Raw genomic sequence first — 17,367 nt, forward strand, 5'->3', positions numbered from 1 at the left:
GGCGGGGTAGGAAGTGCGGTGAGCGGCCGTCCGGACGGTGATGGAGCTCGGTCTGGGCGACGGTGCCCAGGATGCTGATTTCCTGCATTCGGACTGACATGAAGATTTTCCTCACTCGACGGCGATGTGACAGCGGATCGGAGTCGCGATGAGTAAGCTAGCCGTTAGCTTAGCTTAGCCCAGGTAGAGGCAGAGCTCCGGCGGCTGGCTGGCAGGCAGGCAGGCGGCGTGCAGCTGAGCTGATCGGCTGCAGCACCACAAAGAGCCCGGCGAGAAGATGCGGAGGCCCTGAACTTCTCACCGGCGGCAGCGAGTCCAGTCATCAGATCCAGGTGAGGTCACTGACCGGTAATTGTACACGAACTACTGTGGTTTACTGCAGTTCGACGATATCGCAGGGGCGTGACAGGCACGTGAAGGGCGGCAGCGGCGTGTGGGCGTGGCCCAGGTGAGAAAGCTCAGGCAGGGACAACACACATTGTATTTGTTGTGTCACTTCAACCACACCTCTGCTGATAGTTTGTTTCTTTTTTATCTTCCAGTCCAAAAAAAACCCAAAAACAATAAAATTATCATGAAAATTGATATAGTTTGTGTGACCAAAGCCGACAGTTTGTTTTCCGAACTAAAATGTAAAGGAACTGAAGAAGCCTCGCGGATGAGAGGTGAAACGTCTTCAAGGTAAACTTACGTCCAGTTGACCAGATTTGACCTCGCTTCGATCTACGATGACCTGGATGAATGAGAACCTACACAGACATGTAAGGAACATTCGCAAGTCGAGTTCTACGCAGCTCCACTTGTAGAGGGGCTCCGGTTCTGAAAAGAAATCTTCATTTTCTCGGACACAACATTGTTGACAATCGTACATGTTGTGAGCGTGTTGCTGTGCTGCTTCTAGCTCACTCATCGCTGACTTGGCATGTGAGGCACACAAGGGCTCAAACCACCGTCACGGTGAACCTGCATCCTCTGGCTCTGCGGTGAAACCTGACAGGATCCTGCATGAGGGAGCCGACGAATGCTGCACTGCCTGAGTGCCAGTGGCTCTTCCAGCGTCCACTAGGTGGCGCTTTGACTGATCTGCCCCAAATTTTCATGGATTCTTCTGGGGTCCCTGCTACAACTCTCCACCACGTTTGGTGGAAATCGGCCTCATTGTGGTGGTAATAAACATGTCCTATCAAAATGAAGGCAAGTCATTGTTCCTCCTCAACCAGCCCAGAGGAACTCAAAATGGCTGACAATGACAGCCCAGTTCAAGTTTCCATGGTAACGGAGTTAGGCTTGTGGGTAGTGAGATCACTAACAAAACTGGAGGCTTCTGCAGAGCTGAGCTACAGAGAACATGAGCAGGGTTTGACTTCTGGAACCTCGGTGTTGGCGGGGACATGGCGCTGCCGCCGCCGTTACATTGTCTTCTCTCATCTGCTCCACAGACATGTCGTCCCAGCTGCAGGTCTTCTCCTCGCCCTCGGTGTCCTCCAGCGCCTACTCTCGCTCCAAGAGGCTGAAAGTGGAGAACCCTGCCTGGGAGGTGTCCAACCAGCTGGGGGACAATGGTTACTACCAGCAGAGCCCCACCCAGGCCGCTGCACCCTCCACCTCTGGGTCCAGCTTCAACCCCGTGTACAACCCCCCGCCCACATCCTGCTCCCGGGAGCAGACGGTGGTGCGGGCAGCAGACAGCACAGGTAGCCTCCGCGGACCCCCCTCTTCCTCTTCATCCTCCTCCTCTTCCAGCCGCCGTGTCAAGGATGCAGAGTCGTCCTCCCAGCCCTGCGACCTTTACCACAAGCAATACAGCCTGAAGAGGAAGAGCGAGGAGGTGGACAGCAGCGACAGCGTCCAGATACTGGAGGAGCTCTCGGCGCCTGTCGTCTCAAACCGGACTGGAGGGGGAGGGGGGACCACCACAGCTCAGTCCATAGCCCACTCCACGTCCACCACCAAGAGCAGCAACTCCCACAGCGAGGGCGACTACCAGCTGGTCCAGCACGAGATTCTCTGCTCCTTGTCCAACAGCTACGAGGTCCTGGAGTTCCTCGGGCGTGGAACCTTTGGCCAGGTGGCAAAATGCTGGAAGCGCGGCACAAATGAGATCGTGGCAATTAAGATCTTGAAGAACCATCCCTCTTACGCACGGCAAGGTCAGATTGAAGTGAGTATCTTCCTCTGAAAGATTAACAACTCCAGAGACAACTTCCTGACTTGAGTGCCTAATTTTACCGATGAGTAGAACTCGCAGAACGAATTCAACGATACTGATCAAAAATGGAAGATTGTCGCTGTCGCGCAAGTAATCCAGTAATGATTGTTTCAAAGTTCGCATGTCAGGGTTGAGGTCAGTTTGTAGTCCAACAGGAAGTGATCATCTCCTGGTTCCTCCACCAACAGGAAGTGGTCATCTCCTGGCTCCTCTCCCAGCAGCCAATAGGATCGCTCCGTGTGATTGTGGAGATTGAATCAGTAAATCAGCTCTGGTGAACAAAATAAACCAAATAAACTAAACTATGAAAGTATATTTTCCTGTGCTCAGGTACCAGAGTGACACGTTAGCAGAACCTCTGCTCAGCACCAGTGACGGATAAGAAGAGGCAGCAGAGACTCTGGTGACCAGATAGAAATCATTGAAGTAACGTCGTCCTGACGGGGAACCACAGGCTTTCATTAATCTGGTCTAAGGAGACGTCACAGTTCCCCATGAGCGAGCACGTCCGTGACAGCGGTGACAAAAACTGTCCCCCAACAGGCAGAACCGTGGAGAGACCCTGGGTCTACGCGGGCGGCCGTCTGCCTCGACCGGCCGGGGTGAGAGAGCACTAGTGAACATCCTCCTCTTTCTCGTTCTCCAGGTCAGCATCCTTAGCCGGCTGAGCACCGAGAACGCCGACGAATTCAACTTTGTCCGCTCGTACGAGTGTTTCCAGCACAAGAACCACACATGCCTCGTGTTCGAGATGCTGGAGCAGAACCTTTATGACTTCCTGAAGCACAGCAAGTTCAGCCCGCTGCTGCTCAAGTGTATCCGACCCATCCTGCAGCAGGTGGCCACGGCCCTGATGAAGCTGAAAAGCCTGGGTTTGATCCACGCCGACCTGAAGCCTGAGAACATCATGCTGGTGGACCCTTTGAGGCAGCCGTACAGGGTGAAAGTCATCGATTTCGGCTCTGCCAGCCACGTGTCCAAAGCTGTGTGTTCCACATATTTGCAGTCTCGCTACTACAGGTGAGTCTGACGACCTGCACTCTGCTGTCAGAGCTGTGGCGAACCTCATCGTGTCTGTAACACTCTGTCCTCTGGCAGAGCTCCAGAGATCATTCTGGGCCTCCCCTTCTGTGAGGCCATCGACATGTGGTCTTTGGGGTGTGTGATTGCCGAGCTGTTCTTGGGATGGCCGCTCTATCCTGGAGCCTCCGAATACGATCAGGTGAGCTGCGGCAGTCACATGACATTCACCACTTTGTAGGAAAGAGCTTTTGACATTCTTTTAATGAAACAGTTGAGACACATTTGCTTTCTTACTGATTTTCCTGAAGGCAGAGGAGCAGCTTGAGAGTTCGGTGCGTTGTGAGCACCTGGCAGCCTCAGCGCTGGCCCGGTGCTCAGGGTCTTGTGCGACTGGGGATGCTGTCTCTTCATTGCTTTTGTCTCTCATGAATGATTCTTGAAAGTAATTCTGAATCCGGCCTCCAGCTTGTTTTGGTTCTGCAGCTCAGATACGGATCACCAGGTAGATGTTTGTCCTTCTGTGTGTTTCTCCCTCAGATCCGGTACATCTCCCAGACTCAGGGTCTTCCAGCCGAGTACCTGCTGAGTGCAGGAACCAAGACCAGCCGCTTCTTCAACAGAGGCCCAGACTCGAGCTACCCCCTCTGGAGACTCAAAGTAGGTGTCTCTGCAGAGATCAGCCGTCTGCCATTAGTCTGCATGAACACACACTGAGATCTGCTGTGGGTCTTTGCCTGCAGACGCCTGCAGAGCACGAGGCAGAGATGGGGATAAAGTCCAAGGAGGCCAGAAAATACATCTTCAACTGTCTTGACGATATGATGCAGGTGAGTAAGAGCTGGTCATCTCCTGGAGGCATGTCACGGTCCAGGCCGTGTTGGCTTCTGTACTTCTTCCGTGACCAGAATCTTTCCTACGCTCGACAGCGGTGGAGCTGTTGGGTTTAGTAGAGTCTCAACACTGACTTACAGGTGAACATGACAAACCTGGAGGGCACTGACATCCTGGCAGAGAAGGCTGACAGACGGGAGTTCATTGACCTGCTGAAGAAGATGCTGACCCTGGACGCAGACAAGCGGATCACCCCCATGAAGACGCTGAACCACCCCTTCGTTACCATGACGCACCTGCTGCACTTCCCTCACAGCTCACAGTAGGTGGACGCGCGGCCGCAGGGGTTTTACTAGACCACCGGTGGAGCTTTAGGTGTGAGGTTTGTCTGTGTAATTATGAGTTAAGGCAGTTGTTCTTTTTGCAGTGTGAAGTCCTGCTTCCAAAACATGGACATATGCAAACGCAGGTGCAGCGCCTTTGAGAACGGAAAAAACATGTTCGCTAGCAACAACACGCCAAGTGCAGCCGCCAACCTGACGGTCACCTTCAGCAGCCAGTTGAACCAGCACAACCAGGTGAGTCGTCCGCCTCACTGTCCTCGTCCTCTGCCGGGCGGACCATTCTCCAAACCTCCCAACTCAGTGCTGATTCTCGGTGAAGTTCATGAACGCGGTGGCGAACTGAAGTTCAACTTCATATGAAATATTTATGGGCCACCAGCTCATCACCTGAGGCTCCCCCACGTTTGCTCCAAACAGCTGATTAACAGCTGCAAGTGAGGGGGAGACACTGAGACGCACAGTTGAGCCGCGGCAGCAGGAGAGGCTGATGTTTCCCTCGGGAGTTGATAGACAGCGAACACAGAATGTTGAGGCCGGACGGGAGCGGGGGACCAAATGGTCCTGTTGCTTTAAATGTAGGATGTGTTTTTAGCTCTGCAAGTTCAACTCTTCAGCTCCATGTCTCCAGATGGCTTCCACAGGGGGGCCGTCCCTGTCCCTCAGCAGCAACGTCCCGCTGCTGAACTACCAGCCGGGCCTCTACCAACAGGCCACCATCAACATCCCTGGTCTGGCCCAGCAGGGCGTGCCGCTGCAGACCCGACCCACCCAGCTCTGCCCCCAGACCGAACCCTTCCAGCAGACACTCATAGTGTGCCCCCCCACCATCCAGGGTGAGAGAGCAAGATGTTAGTGTCCGGTTGTATTTCCCTCTTAAAATATGGAGGAGCGACAGCAATTGACAACATTAGAGATGAAATGTTTCCACTTTCAGCAGAGAAACAAATTGATCAAAGCTCTGCGTTGGTCAGTGGACGTGACATCATCTTCCTCCGTCCCCTCGCAGGTCTCCAAACATCCAAGCAGCCCTCCGGTTACCCTGTGAGGATGGACAACTCCGTACCCTTAGTCCCTCAGAACCAGTCGTCCCAGCCTCTCCAAATCCAGCCTGGCATGCTCACACAGGTAATAACTGACCACGCCACAGGGGGGCGGTCCAGACTCGGGGCTGTCGGCCGTTCACCAATCCTGATCGGCTCCGTCACTACAAACATTAGACATTTATAATTTATGAGGATTGCAACAGTAACTAAAGTCGTTGACGATGAAGCAGTGCCTGAGCAGCTGACGGCGTCTTCCATGATCTTTGGAAGGGAGGAATTAATGGCGGCGTGCTTGGCAACAGAGACGCTTTTGATCAGTTCGGCTTCGACTCACATCGAGTCGCTGGCTAGTAAATCACGCAGCAGCCTGACGAGAACATTTCCTGTGTGCACGTACCGGTGCACTCCTGGTATGACTGTAGGTAGCAGTTGATAGGCAGCGGTCTGTTGTGTTGCCTAGCAACACAGAGGTTCCTGGTTCAGTTTCCCAGGTTTCTGAGGAGAAACGGGCCAAAAAAAAGTGCATGAATTGTTTTTAACTCTGTGTGTGTGTGTGTGTGTGTGTGTGTGTGTGTGTGTGTGTGTGTGTGTGTGTGTGTGTGTGTGTGTACAGCAGGGCTGGCCAGCAGGCACTCAGCAGATCCTCATCCCCTCCACCTGGCAGCAGATGCCAGGTATGACCATCCATAACCCTGGACAGGCCGTGGTGCCTGACTCACCCATGGGCGCCGCCATCTCTGACAGTCAACAGACCTGGAGGTGAGTTCTGATGGCGGGTCAGCCAGGCCTGCTGACACTTGATGATGTTCGTGAGCCAGTAAAAGTGTTCCTCTTGTTTTTAGGGGTCGTCATGGCAGCCAGTACAATGGCGTGAGCCAGCAGGACCCAGGAGCGGGCCGCCACGCTGCCTCTCAAACCAACAACTCAGGGGCAACACACTCAAGAGCCCAACAGGGCAAGAGGTCAAAGGGTCGCCACGCTGAGAACAGAGCCAGGTAACCCATCAGTCGCTCTGGGCAGGTCCCGTCATCTCAGCAGCCATCTTGTTATCGGTTACCAGGACATGAGAGCTACAGACACCAGTTAGATGTGGCAGAGGTCAAGGCTGAAGCTGCACCGTCTCAGCTGAAGCAGCCTGGTCAGCTTCAGCTGGAACAAATGAAAACGTGTGGTTCATTGATGGCTGACCGTGATCAGCTGGAAACAATCACGCAGTTAAGGGTTGATGAGGGTTGTTTATCATGTGATGCTCGAACGACTGGGAGAACAGTTGTTACTGCAGTGTGCGTGTGTGTGTGTGTGTTCTTGTACTTGATACACATTGAGGACTAGAATAGTATTTAACCAACAGAGTGCGGACATTTTAGCCGGTCCTCACATCTTCAAAGGGCTGTTTGAAGGTCAAGACTTGGTTTTAGGGTCGAGGTTAGAATCAGGTTCAGGGTCAAGGTCAGGAGTCAGGCAGTCAGTTGAGATGGTTAGGGTTAGCGTGAAGGGCTAGGGAATGTATCACGTCAAAGAAAGTCCTCACAAAGATATAAGTACAAGGATGTGTGTGTGTCTCCAGGCCGGTGTCGTCGGTACACTCCGCCTCCACGGTGGTCCACACTTCATCCTTCACCGGTGATCAGTCTCAGCCCATCGTCATCTCTGACACGCCCAGTCCTGCCGTCAGCATCATCACCATCCACAGCGACTCGGAGGATGAAGATGACAGGAAGTTGTCCGTCGCCTGGTGAGAGACACGTCGCCGCTCGCTGGTCTGAACAGCTGGAAGAAGAATCTGGAATGTTCATTTTTCCCACTTGGATTCTCTTGTTTTCTGCAGCAGCTCTGGGAGGAGCCAGAGAACCAACGTGATCAGCTGTGTGACGGTACACGACTCGCACGACTCGGACTCGTCCACCAGCAGCCCCCTCAGCCCCAAGACCACCACCCAGCCCCCCAAGTCTCTGGCCATCATCATGCCCTCAGTGAAGAGCCAGCCTGGGGAGGGCACCAGCCACAAAGCTCCAGCAGCTCCAGGTCCTCCATGATGGTGGTGATGGTGGTGATGGTGGTGATCACCACCATCACCACCATCACCACCATCACCACCTCCACATTTATTCTTTCATGTTGATCAAACAGAACAGTGATGCTCAGCTAACCAGAGGGATGATTTATAAAATTAACTTAAGTCAAGTCAAAAAAGGTCTGAATCAAAAACTCTGCGTTCCACACCTCTCTCTACTGGGACCTTTCTCACCTCTTACACGGAATCAGAACCCTGGAACGCCACTCAGTCGTCCTTTCAGTGAAAATTGTCAAGAAGGCTGCACTTTTTTGTTTTCCCATTGTACATCAAAAAGTTAGTTGTTGTGTTTTTATGTACGTGCGGCCGGAGCCACCATCTTGTCATTGCCGCAGCTTTGGCCCTGTTGTCGTTCTCACTTGGTTCTGTGTGGTTTTGCTCTTGTAGATCACCCGACAAGCAGCTCTGGAAAGTCCAAGAAGGGTTCATCATCACTTCAGTCCGCCCGTCCGGGAGACTCCAGCGCCGACCGCCATCAGCGGGCCGCGTCCAGCAGATCTCAGCCTCTGAACCTGAGTCAGGTAGCAGCTCTCAGAGAGGACAAGTGCTTCGTCACAGTTGGACTCTTTTGACCGAATCAGTGCTGAAACCTTTGTACATTCTTTTCTCTTCCTGCTGAACAAAGGGTTGATGACTCATCTAATTTGCATCCAATGATTATTATGCCCCTCCTCCGTCCATCACATGATGCTAAACGCACTGATGCAGCTGAAGACCCACCCCCCCGACTCCAGTTGTAAAGAAGCAGCTGGAAAAAAAAACAGAAGCTACTTTATTAGCAGCAAGAAAAAAAACACCTGATCCATCTGGTCAGACAACAGTTAGCAGAGCGCCGCGGTTAGCAGAGCGCCGCTGGTTAGCAGAGCGCCGCTGGTTAGGTCTCTGCTAACCAGGTGATATGGGAGTGTTATGCACCTGTAGCGCCGTTAGCTGATGTCAGTCTCTGGTGTTGCTACAGGAAACGTGTAAATCTGCACTAAACAGTAACAGTTCATATTTCTGGGCCTTTGATGGATGAGGGTGAGCGTGACCTCTGACCCAGCAGACGGGTCCTCCCGTGTCCTGTCAGAACTGTCACTGATGCTAACAAGCTAATATAGAAACCACATCACCCTGTCAGAGCCATACAAACTTCTCTGTTGTTTCAGGTACAGCAGTCTGTGATGTCATCATCCCACGACCAAACAGGAAGTGGTAGCTCCCTGAGACGCCAGCCCACATACCCCCCTCCCGCCTCCTCGCACTCATCCTTCCGGCTCCATGAGAACACAATCTTCAGCTCCACCCCTAACCTGTACGCCTACCCAGCCTCTGCCGCCTTGGCCTCTGTGTCCCAAGCTGTAGACCAGATGCAGGGGGGCAGTTCTCGCCACAGCAGGTCCAATGGGGGGGCGTACTCCTCCCTGTCGCTGCTCCAGAAGAACAGCAGCTTGGCCCTGGGGGGGTCGGCGCAGGGACAGTACAGCAACCACCATCACCAGCAGCCGCAGCCGCAGCCACAGCAGCAGCAGCAGCAGCAGCAGCAGCAGCTGGGAGCGCAGCCGTTCCAGCGCTCCAGTGCCCCCTACCAACGAAAACTCAACCAGTACCCCCCCTACCTGTGAGCGGACTGACAGGATTACTATCGTCCCTTTATTGTCCAGTCATTCTCTCGGCAAGTTTACCTGATTATGTTGTAGAAAATAATGAGAGAATTTCTGTCTGTTTTAGTCTTGGTCATGTGATACATCCTGTGCTGTCACCTGGGTACAGAGCGCAGCGGTCTGGAAGTGTTCTCCAGCTCCACTGAGCCTTGTTCACGACACGTTCTTACGCACACCAGGGTTTTGTTCGCCCTCAGTTTAGTCTCACAGACAGGAAGCGATGCCGGATGCTTATTTCTGTTGTGTAGCTCATTTACCATCGAAGTCTTTAAAAGCCTGCGGTCAGGCTCTAGCTACCACCTGTCAGACTGCACTCAGGGCCCACGTACTCCTGAAGTGTGCAAGAACCAATTTTTGTGCAAAAATACTTTGTACCGTGATCTAATGTTCTACACTCTTACCAGCAGGGGTGGCGACCTCCACCCCTGCAGAACTCAATAGGGCCCCCCCCCCCCCCCTTGAGTTTTAACATGTGAGCAGACAGAACGTGACCATGAAATATTTGAGACTGATTGTGTATGATATTATCCTGAGGGTTAAAGAACTACTCAACCCATAAGGCAATGCAGAATAACTGAGAAGCTTCAAAGACCTTGGAAAAGTTCTGGGGAAAAAAACCTGGAAAACTCTTTTTAGATTTGAAAATCGGAATTTCCAGGCCAGGAAACTTGTTTAGAGATAAATGAACCAAGAACATTTTTGAAAATTGATGGAAGCTTTCCTCCAAGTACCTGAATATTAGAGCGTACGTGGTGCACTTCATTTAAGGTGTAGAAATACTTCTTTTGGTGAATAACCAGGAAGCCAGGACACGGATTTCTGGGTTTATTTTTCATTTGTCAACATGTCTCAGACGATCTGGGGTGATGAAGTTGTGCTCAAAGAGTTGACCTGGACACGAAGCTGGAGGGGACTTTTATGTTTGAATTTTAATTGTTTAGGAGAAACTGGAACTTGACCTTGTAGTACTATTATGCTGCTTCCTCTTATTGTTGTCAAGAGAGACACACACACACAGTCGCCTTACTTCTTTAGGCCAGTTGTTGTTTTATTTAACGCATCTGCACAATGTGATAGATTTCAGTTAGATGTTGGTGTGTGTGTGTGTGTGTGTGTGTGTGTGTGTGTGTGTTGTCTGTACTGCAGAAACTGGGGAAGGGGAGCTCTGTATTGTACTATATAATGATGTATCACTGTGTTCTTCACGTGTTTTCCTTGTAAATTCGGTTTTAGGACTGATAAATCTATTTATGTTTAGTATGTTGGGTGAAGCGGTGTGTTTCCGTGTACAGTAGCGTGTGACCTTCGGGGGATTGTGATGTTTTTTTTACAGTTGTCTGACATGAAGTAGCATTCCAGGTTCGTACACGGCAGTTGTACAGACGGTGTAGACGGAAGCTCTTGTCCCGTGACGTGATGTCTGTGACGTGAAGCGTGCGCGTCACATCTCTGTGGCTGCCACGCTGTTGTTCTGGTTACAACTGTTCAGTCGTCGGCGGTGAAACCTGAGACATCAGATGTGACTAAGATGAAACTAGGAGTCGATGTTGTGTAACTGCTTCTAAACAAACCGCTGGTTTGGTGAAATGGTGGTTTTGTTTTTACAATCCTGCTGTGTTGTGAAGTGCTACATTAACATAGGACACACAGTCGACCTTAACCCGTATATACGCAATAAAATACTCCTCAAACTCGAGTCAGGACTCAGTCATGATTTCAGTCTTCAGTTCTGTTACATTCCTGGATGAAGGATTGAATTTCAGCGCTACTCCAGTCACTTCCTCGTCAGCTGGGGACCTGCAGCCTCCAGATTAGTCTCAGGAATTACGACTAGACTGGACAAACAAAGCAGACAAGCATCTATTATCTGGCACTGCGTTGGGCAATCTCACATTTAAACTTCAATAACATCTCTTTTTATTGCATTTTCTATTTTTTAAGCATTTACATTTCAGTGTGAAATGACATCTTATTTCATTTTTGTTTAATATTTTTTTTATGTCATCTGACCAACTGACTGCAATTCAATCTGAACTGGACCAATGATGTTGCAGTTACTGACCTTCACCAGCAGAGGGAGCGCAGCAAGCGACTGCATGACCGGGATCTCCAGAAACCTGAGCGATTAAAAGAAACAAAGAGAACTCTGAGTCAATAAATTGGCTTTCAATTAAATGTTTCACAAATGGATTCCTGCGGTGCTGCAGTTCTCCTTCTGATGCAGCTTCTGCTGCTTCTGAGGGGTCACGTCACGCATCGGAATATCAGAACTACATCAAACAATATTCACTCCTAAACTACTAACTCATGTTAGTTCAGAAACAAATAACCATTATCGCGCCTCCGTCTGACAGGAAACATCAGCGAGCCACCCAGGAGCATGAATGGGAGTTAGCAGTGATTTATGTGGGCTCACGTTTCCTTCCAGCAGGTTTAATAGCCTGTAAGATGATAATTGTGTTGAAAGTGTGTTAAAAGCTGAGTCGTGAATGTTATGTGCCTCCGTCCCAAAGTGGAAGACTCTGGCATGGCTCCTTGCAGGCAGCGGAGTAAGGATTGGGTTGTATTTTTGGAACAGAGTGTGTGTGTGGATTGGTCGCCTTGTTAGGTCTGCTGAAATATTTTCACCAGCAGCGACTGTCAGGAGATATCTGGGTGGCAGGGACAGGGGGAAACAGGGGGCTTCGCTCGGTGGCCACCTGGAAAGCCATGAAAGACCACTGGCTTGTCTACACGCAGAGATCATTCAATCCACACATCAAACTGGCTCTGAATTTGTAACTTGGTTGATTCTGGGAGGGAAGTCAGCTGGAGGGGCTTCATCTGTGCCCCCGGAAACTTCATGGACAGGCTGAGAAACCCACAAGCAGACAGAAGACATCTGCACAAGTGGAGCAGCGAGGATACCTCCGGCCGTCAGGTTTGATGTCAGGTGAAGGTGAAGCCAGACTGACGGCGAGTTTATCTTTAGCCAGGCAGCAGAGCAAACAGCTTTACTTTGGGGTGCGTTACTGAGTGGCGGGAGCCATGAGTGGAGGTCGCTTTGAGTTCGATGACGGTGGAGCTTACTGCGGAGGCTGGGAGGGAGGCAAAGCTCACGGCCATGGCATCTGCACTGGACCCAAAGGCCAGGGCGAGTTCTCCGGCTCCTGGAACTACGGCTTTGAGGTGGTGGGCGTCTACACCTGGCCCAGCGGGAACACCTACGAGGGGTACTGGTCACAGGGGAAGCGTCACGGTCTGGGGGTCGAAACCAAAGGACACTGGATTTACAGAGGGGAATGGACTCACGGATTTAAAGGGAGATATGGCATCCGGATCAGTGTTGGCAGTGGAGCAAAGTATGAAGGAACGTGGAATAACGGGCTTCAGGATGGATACGGAACAGAGACGTACGCTGATGGAGGTGAGTCTGTAGGGAGAAGGTGGTGGGCAGAGAGAAACACACCCAGTATTTGATCCACTCCAACACGACCTGAGTTTCAGGTCATGAAGAGTTGTGTGTTGATGAAGTTTCTCCCAAAAAATGAACGCTGGTCGCACCCTGGCCACCCCATTGAAAATGTCCTGGCTCCGCCCCTGGCTTCAGGTGTCTGAACCTGGCTACCTGGGTCAACGGGCTGCTAGAATTTTCTGAGAAAATCCAGACAACTCAAGTTGGTCGTCAGCATTCCACATTCCAGTTATTTGAATGACTCAAATGCAGACGTGAGGAAGGAAGAGCAGGGAATGTGGAACAACAAGCACCCGACAAACCCAGAAGTCCTCGTTTTCATTCATAAATTAAAAAAAGGCATCAAGTGCTCCTATGTAAGAGTCTGGAACCAACAGCTGTTGGCATTTTAGCTTCGAGGAAGCCTGAGAGGACAGACTGACAGAAGTAGGGACTCATTTTCTTTTAACTGATGAGTTGTTAATTGTTGGTGCTGTCCTTCCATAAAATGAGCCTTGATCCCATTCCTGCGACTGCAAGAAATACTCAGATTTTTCAATTAAAAGTGGAACTCCTGCAGACATTTTAAATCATTCTATAAACAAATGTACTTACGATGTCACTATTCGATATCTGCTGCGGTATTTTCATGTTTGGCGGCCCTCGTCTGCTTGACCAGCTGAATCAGTTCATCTGCGCCGCACCAGAGTCGTGTGCCAGGGTTGAATTCTACCACAAAGAAGCGAGTGTGGGCCCCATCAGTAAAAGTGTGCAAGCAGTGTGAACTGAAATACTCAGATTATTACAACCTCACATTTGTGCAGTGCTTGATCAGCGTAGAGTAAGTACGAATGTAGAGCTCATTTTAAACACTCACGTAGGAAAATACAAGTGTAAAGTATGTTTTAGTACATCAAACTAGAATCTGCTGGCAGGTTCATGTGGACTAAAATCTCTTAAACACGTAAAATCCCTGAATTATGAAACATTGCAACTTGTTCCATCGTCCTCTGATCCACGTTCAGGAACTGAAATCACTGGAGGGGAAAAACACAAAGCGTTTTATTGATTAATAAACCTTCAGACTTCTCTATAACAAGAAAAAAACAACCTGCTGCAGTCTTTTCAGGTTGTGAAAGTAAAAGGATTCAAGACTTTTACTTCAAAACACTAGAATTTAAGATAAGTTGCATGACAAAAATGCTGCGTCGAACACTGGAAGTAAAGTCCAGTGTCTCTAAAGTGAGAGACGACCTTGAATCTTCAGTTACTACATTAAACTCCGTTAGCATTGGTTCTCTCTCTGCTAACGCTGTCGCGGCGTAGCTTCGACTCCCCACGGAAGCCGAGAGCAGCTGTACTTGTAATTCAGTCTCTCTGTGCTGCGGTCATGATCACAACATAACGTGCTGTAATTACGTACAACATAAACATCTCATTGTAATGAGTTGAGAAATTCACCTCAACACATAATGAAGCATCACACAACAACAGCACTGAAACAGTAATGACAGTCACAACCCTACAGCCTCTGCTGTTAGCAGTAGCTACAACATGTTAGCACACAGAGAATGAATGCTAACAGCTGTTGTCATAACTGAACGTGTACTCTTTGTAACCTTGGATTTTACAAACATTTGACACATTTTAAAAACTGAAAACAAGTAAAAATCATTAAATTCTTTGTCTCTTTTTTGTTTCTTGATGCAAATGTTTGTGTGGCACGAATGAATAGAACGCTTGAGGATTTCTTGCCTCTGCTTGTTGCTAGGCAGGATTACTTTATCGTCCATGCATCTTCACTGTTGTCCACCCGAGTCATGTGTGTAGCTCCGTCGGGGAAGCTAAGGTAGTGATTGATGCCTGATCAGCTGTGGTCTCCTCCATAACAGCTGACTCATCATCTCCACAGACGGGCGGAGCTTCGGTGGGGGAGGTGGTAGCGTCACATGTCTGGATGTAATAATAGCTGCTCGGCCTGCTAGCCTCTCGCGCCGAGTCCTGCAGCATGTCAGCTTTAGCATGAGACTGGACCTCCGGACTACGCGTCAGGGGGACATTACTTGATTCACCAGACTGGTGCTGCTGGTAATATTAACCTTTGACCTGGGAGTCCATGTCCCCATAAATCAGTGAAACAAAAACAACCCCCAAGCTAGCTAGCTAGTAGCAACCTACATTAGAAAAACAATGTACTTTGAACACATTCAAAGTAAATACAACATTCTGACCTACATAAACCGACTCAGAGTGTGTGAGGGGCTGGGCCTCACGCTAACATCATCAGGCTTCTGCTAAAATGCTAAGGGGGTATGATAAGTTCACACTCTTCCCAATCATGTTAGCATTTGCTGATTAGCACAAAGCATAAAGTGATGCAGCAGGAGAGGGAAGTCAGCAGGCATCAACTACACCCAGAAGGGGGTGGGGCTTATTGACACAGTTTTTTGAAACGAGCGCTATCGTGTGTAATTGCATGCTCAATCTGTGTTTTACCCACTACTGCAAGCTAAACTGCTGCTAGCACACTGCTAACAGAGGCTAACGGATGCTATGATTAGTGTTGGGGGAACGCTCACGGCTTGGTTTGGTCAAGCTTGAATCAAAGTTACTTCTTCCTGAAGGGTCGATCATAGTTACACTACGAACCCTGAGGTAGACGAACAGAAGACGAAGGCAACTTGCTCCTGGAATTCCATCTTGAGAACTTGAATAATATGATTGCTACATGGTTTCAGCTTCATGGACAGAGATCCTCCATCTGGCACCGCACGTTGTTATTTAGTAAAGAAGCAAATGATTTGACAGATGTTGGTGCTGCTGGAGGAGTAAGAGGATCACCAAAGTCGAAACGAGTCATGCTCGGAGTACCATGAGTCTGAAGATTCCTCAGGCTCATCCGTCAAACAGTCGTTCAGCCTGGAGGACTGTGGTGGACCAGCAGATAGGGGTAGGACAAAAAAAGCTGACAAAGCTGATTCATTGTGTTTTCTGATATTTTCAGGAACCTTCCAGGGTCAGTTCACTGGCGGGATGCGGCACGGCTACGGCGTCCGTCAGAGTGTCCCTTATGGCATGGCAGCCGTTGTCCGCTCCCCTCTTCGTACCTCCCTGACCTCTCTTCGTAGCGAGCACAGCAATGGCACCATCTTGCAACAAGACATCCCCGTCATCACCACCACTAATGCCTCAGGTGAGGAGACACCTGTGGCCACACCTACTCAGCTGGGACCGTCCCGTGGTGGCTTCGCCCTCACGCTCCAGGTGGACCCAGAAGCTGTGAAACCCAAGAAGAAGGGCCTGTTTCGCAGAGGCTCCCTGCTGGGCAAGCTGAAGAAGTCCGATTCCAGCACTTCACTGTCCAGCCAGAAGAGCAAGATCAGCTTCCTGAGGACAGAATCGGCTCTCAGCTCCAACGCCAGTGACACCAACTCCACTATCAGCATCGGGGACGAGAGCCTGGCCGGAGCCGAGGACTTCCCCCCGGTGGAGGCCGACATTGACGCCACGACCACAGAGGTCTACATGGGCGAATGGAAGAATGACAAGCGCTCAGGATATGGAATAAGTGAACGGTCCAGTGGGCTGAAGTACGAGGGCGAATGGCTGAACAACCAAAGACATGGCTACGGCTGCACCACCTTCGCCGAGGGCGGGAAGGAAGAGGGCAAGTACATGAACAACATGCTAGTGAAGGCCATTAAGAAGAGGGTGATCCAGCTGAAGGGAACCAAAATCAAGCAGAAGGTGGAGCGGGCGGTGGAGGGGGCTCAGAGGGCTGCAGCCATCGCCAAGCAAAAGGCCGAGATCGCTGCGTCCAGGTAGGGGGGGGGGGGGATGTCCTCCTCATGTCTGTCAGTCGCTGCTAACAATATTTTGTTCCCAAAAACAGAAAGCCAGTCATGGCTTCACCCAAGCAACTTTGATCATCCTGTGGGGAACGTGAACGTTATCTGACTCCGCCTCATGAGACCCGGGCCCTGACACGTTCCCCTCCAACATACATGTATAAAAAAACAATTAAAAAAACTTGCAGTGTTACGTGACATAGATTAAGTGATGTGAAGTGCTGGTATTCCTTTGGAAAGAGCTTGGCTAGTCTTCCTGCTTACAAACTCTAAACTATGCTAAGCTAAGCTAAGCTAAAACTAAGCTAAGCAGCCACTGCCTGTAGCCTCGTCTTTAACAGAGGGATGGAAGAGAGCTTCTGATCTTCTCATCTTATGACATAATTTGTCGATGACGGTAAATACGAGACTTTATTAGTGTTCCTAATCACAGGCGACTGTTTAATCAAGCTGCAGGAATTGTGTTTTTCGGACTCCGTGTTGATGCGTTCATGTGTCTAACCTGAGTTTGTCTGACCGTACAAGGCAGCGGTGGTGTTTATATCCGCAGTCGTCTCCCAGTCAGCACCTGAAATAAAGCTTGTGTTTACAGCAGTGCAACTTCTACTGACGGATTGCAGACCCTCGTCCCTGCAGGCAGAAATCTAAATATTTTACTGCAAGTGTAAGCAGCTGTGGGACGGTGTTCATTGTGTCGCTGCTGCTCAGCTACAGCAGATCCATCCAGAAGCGCCTGGACAGAGCTGAACAAACACTCGCTGGACTTGACTTGGTCCCACCAGAAAAACACCACAGGCCGCGTATTCAGATACATCTCTGAGATAAAAGTACTGCAGTATATCACACTGTGAAAGTGCTGCAGGTTTTATTACTTCTTTTAGTGTCCAGAAACGTTCTCCCCTGGCTGCTAAATTATTCA

General features: G+C 50.2%; 2 protein-coding genes and 1 long non-coding RNA gene across 6 annotated transcripts in view; 2 read left to right on the top strand and 1 right to left on the bottom strand.

The window, feature by feature from the left end:
• hipk1a (homeodomain interacting protein kinase 1a) lies at nt 1–10,861 on the top strand. 4 transcript variants are annotated; one of them, XM_086213017.1, is made up of 16 exons: nt 1–332; nt 1,440–2,161; nt 2,856–3,229; nt 3,308–3,431; nt 3,770–3,889; nt 3,973–4,059; nt 4,204–4,385; nt 4,491–4,641; nt 5,036–5,240; nt 5,414–5,532; nt 6,064–6,209; nt 6,293–6,445; nt 7,018–7,185; nt 7,279–7,475; nt 7,912–8,045; nt 8,673–10,861. In XM_086213017.1, exons 2-16 carry the CDS (start codon nt 1,442–1,444, stop codon nt 9,126–9,128), a joined length of 3,336 nt encoding a protein of 1,111 aa, XP_086069143.1. In that variant the 5' UTR covers nt 1–332; nt 1,440–1,441; the 3' UTR covers nt 9,129–10,861. The 4 variants fall into 4 exon arrangements, with proteins under 4 accessions (XP_086069143.1, XP_086069145.1, XP_086069146.1 ...); XM_086213019.1 differs by having other exon boundaries at nt 7,282–7,475; XM_086213020.1 differs by having other exon boundaries at nt 6,067–6,209.
• Nucleotides 10,209–14,498, bottom strand: LOC147255353 (uncharacterized). Its single transcript, XR_015117797.1, has 4 exons — nt 14,356–14,498; nt 13,216–13,329; nt 11,230–11,284; nt 10,209–11,002 (listed from the first exon to the last, which is right to left on the bottom strand). It is a non-coding gene; the product is annotated as an uncharacterized LOC147255353 (long non-coding RNA).
• The window catches only part of jph2 (junctophilin 2), an 18,024-nt gene continuing 12,501 nt past the window's right edge, over nt 11,845–17,367 (top strand). Inside the window, exons 1-2 of the mRNA XM_086213021.1 lie at nt 11,845–12,573; nt 15,605–16,421. Of these exons, the coding sequence (XP_086069147.1) occupies nt 12,195–12,573; nt 15,605–16,421 (1,196 nt within the window). The 5' untranslated portion in view covers nt 11,845–12,194. The remainder of the gene's footprint in view (nt 12,574–15,604; nt 16,422–17,367) is intronic.

This window comes from Aulostomus chinensis, chromosome 9, assembly GCF_037954235.1.
Source record: "Aulostomus chinensis isolate RoL2024-O1b breed Wild chromosome 9, RoL_Achi_v1.0, whole genome shotgun sequence".
In the NCBI taxonomy this organism is placed as follows: Eukaryota; Metazoa; Chordata; class Actinopteri; order Syngnathiformes; family Aulostomidae; genus Aulostomus; species Aulostomus chinensis.

What these genes read in the sequence shown, in the direction of transcription:
- hipk1a (XM_086213017.1), top strand. Translation starts at nt 1,442, where the DNA reads ATGTCGTCCCAGCTGCAGGTCTTCTCCTCGCCCTCGGTGTCCTCCAGC. An exon ending in GTGCCCCCCCACCATCCAGG is followed by an intron (nt 5,241 to 5,413) that starts GTGAGAGAGCAA and finishes GTCCCCTCGCAG; the next exon opens with GTCTCCAAACATCCAAGCAG. An exon ending in CACGCTGAGAACAGAGCCAG is followed by an intron (nt 6,446 to 7,017) that starts GTAACCCATCAG and finishes GTGTGTCTCCAG; the next exon opens with GCCGGTGTCGTCGGTACACT.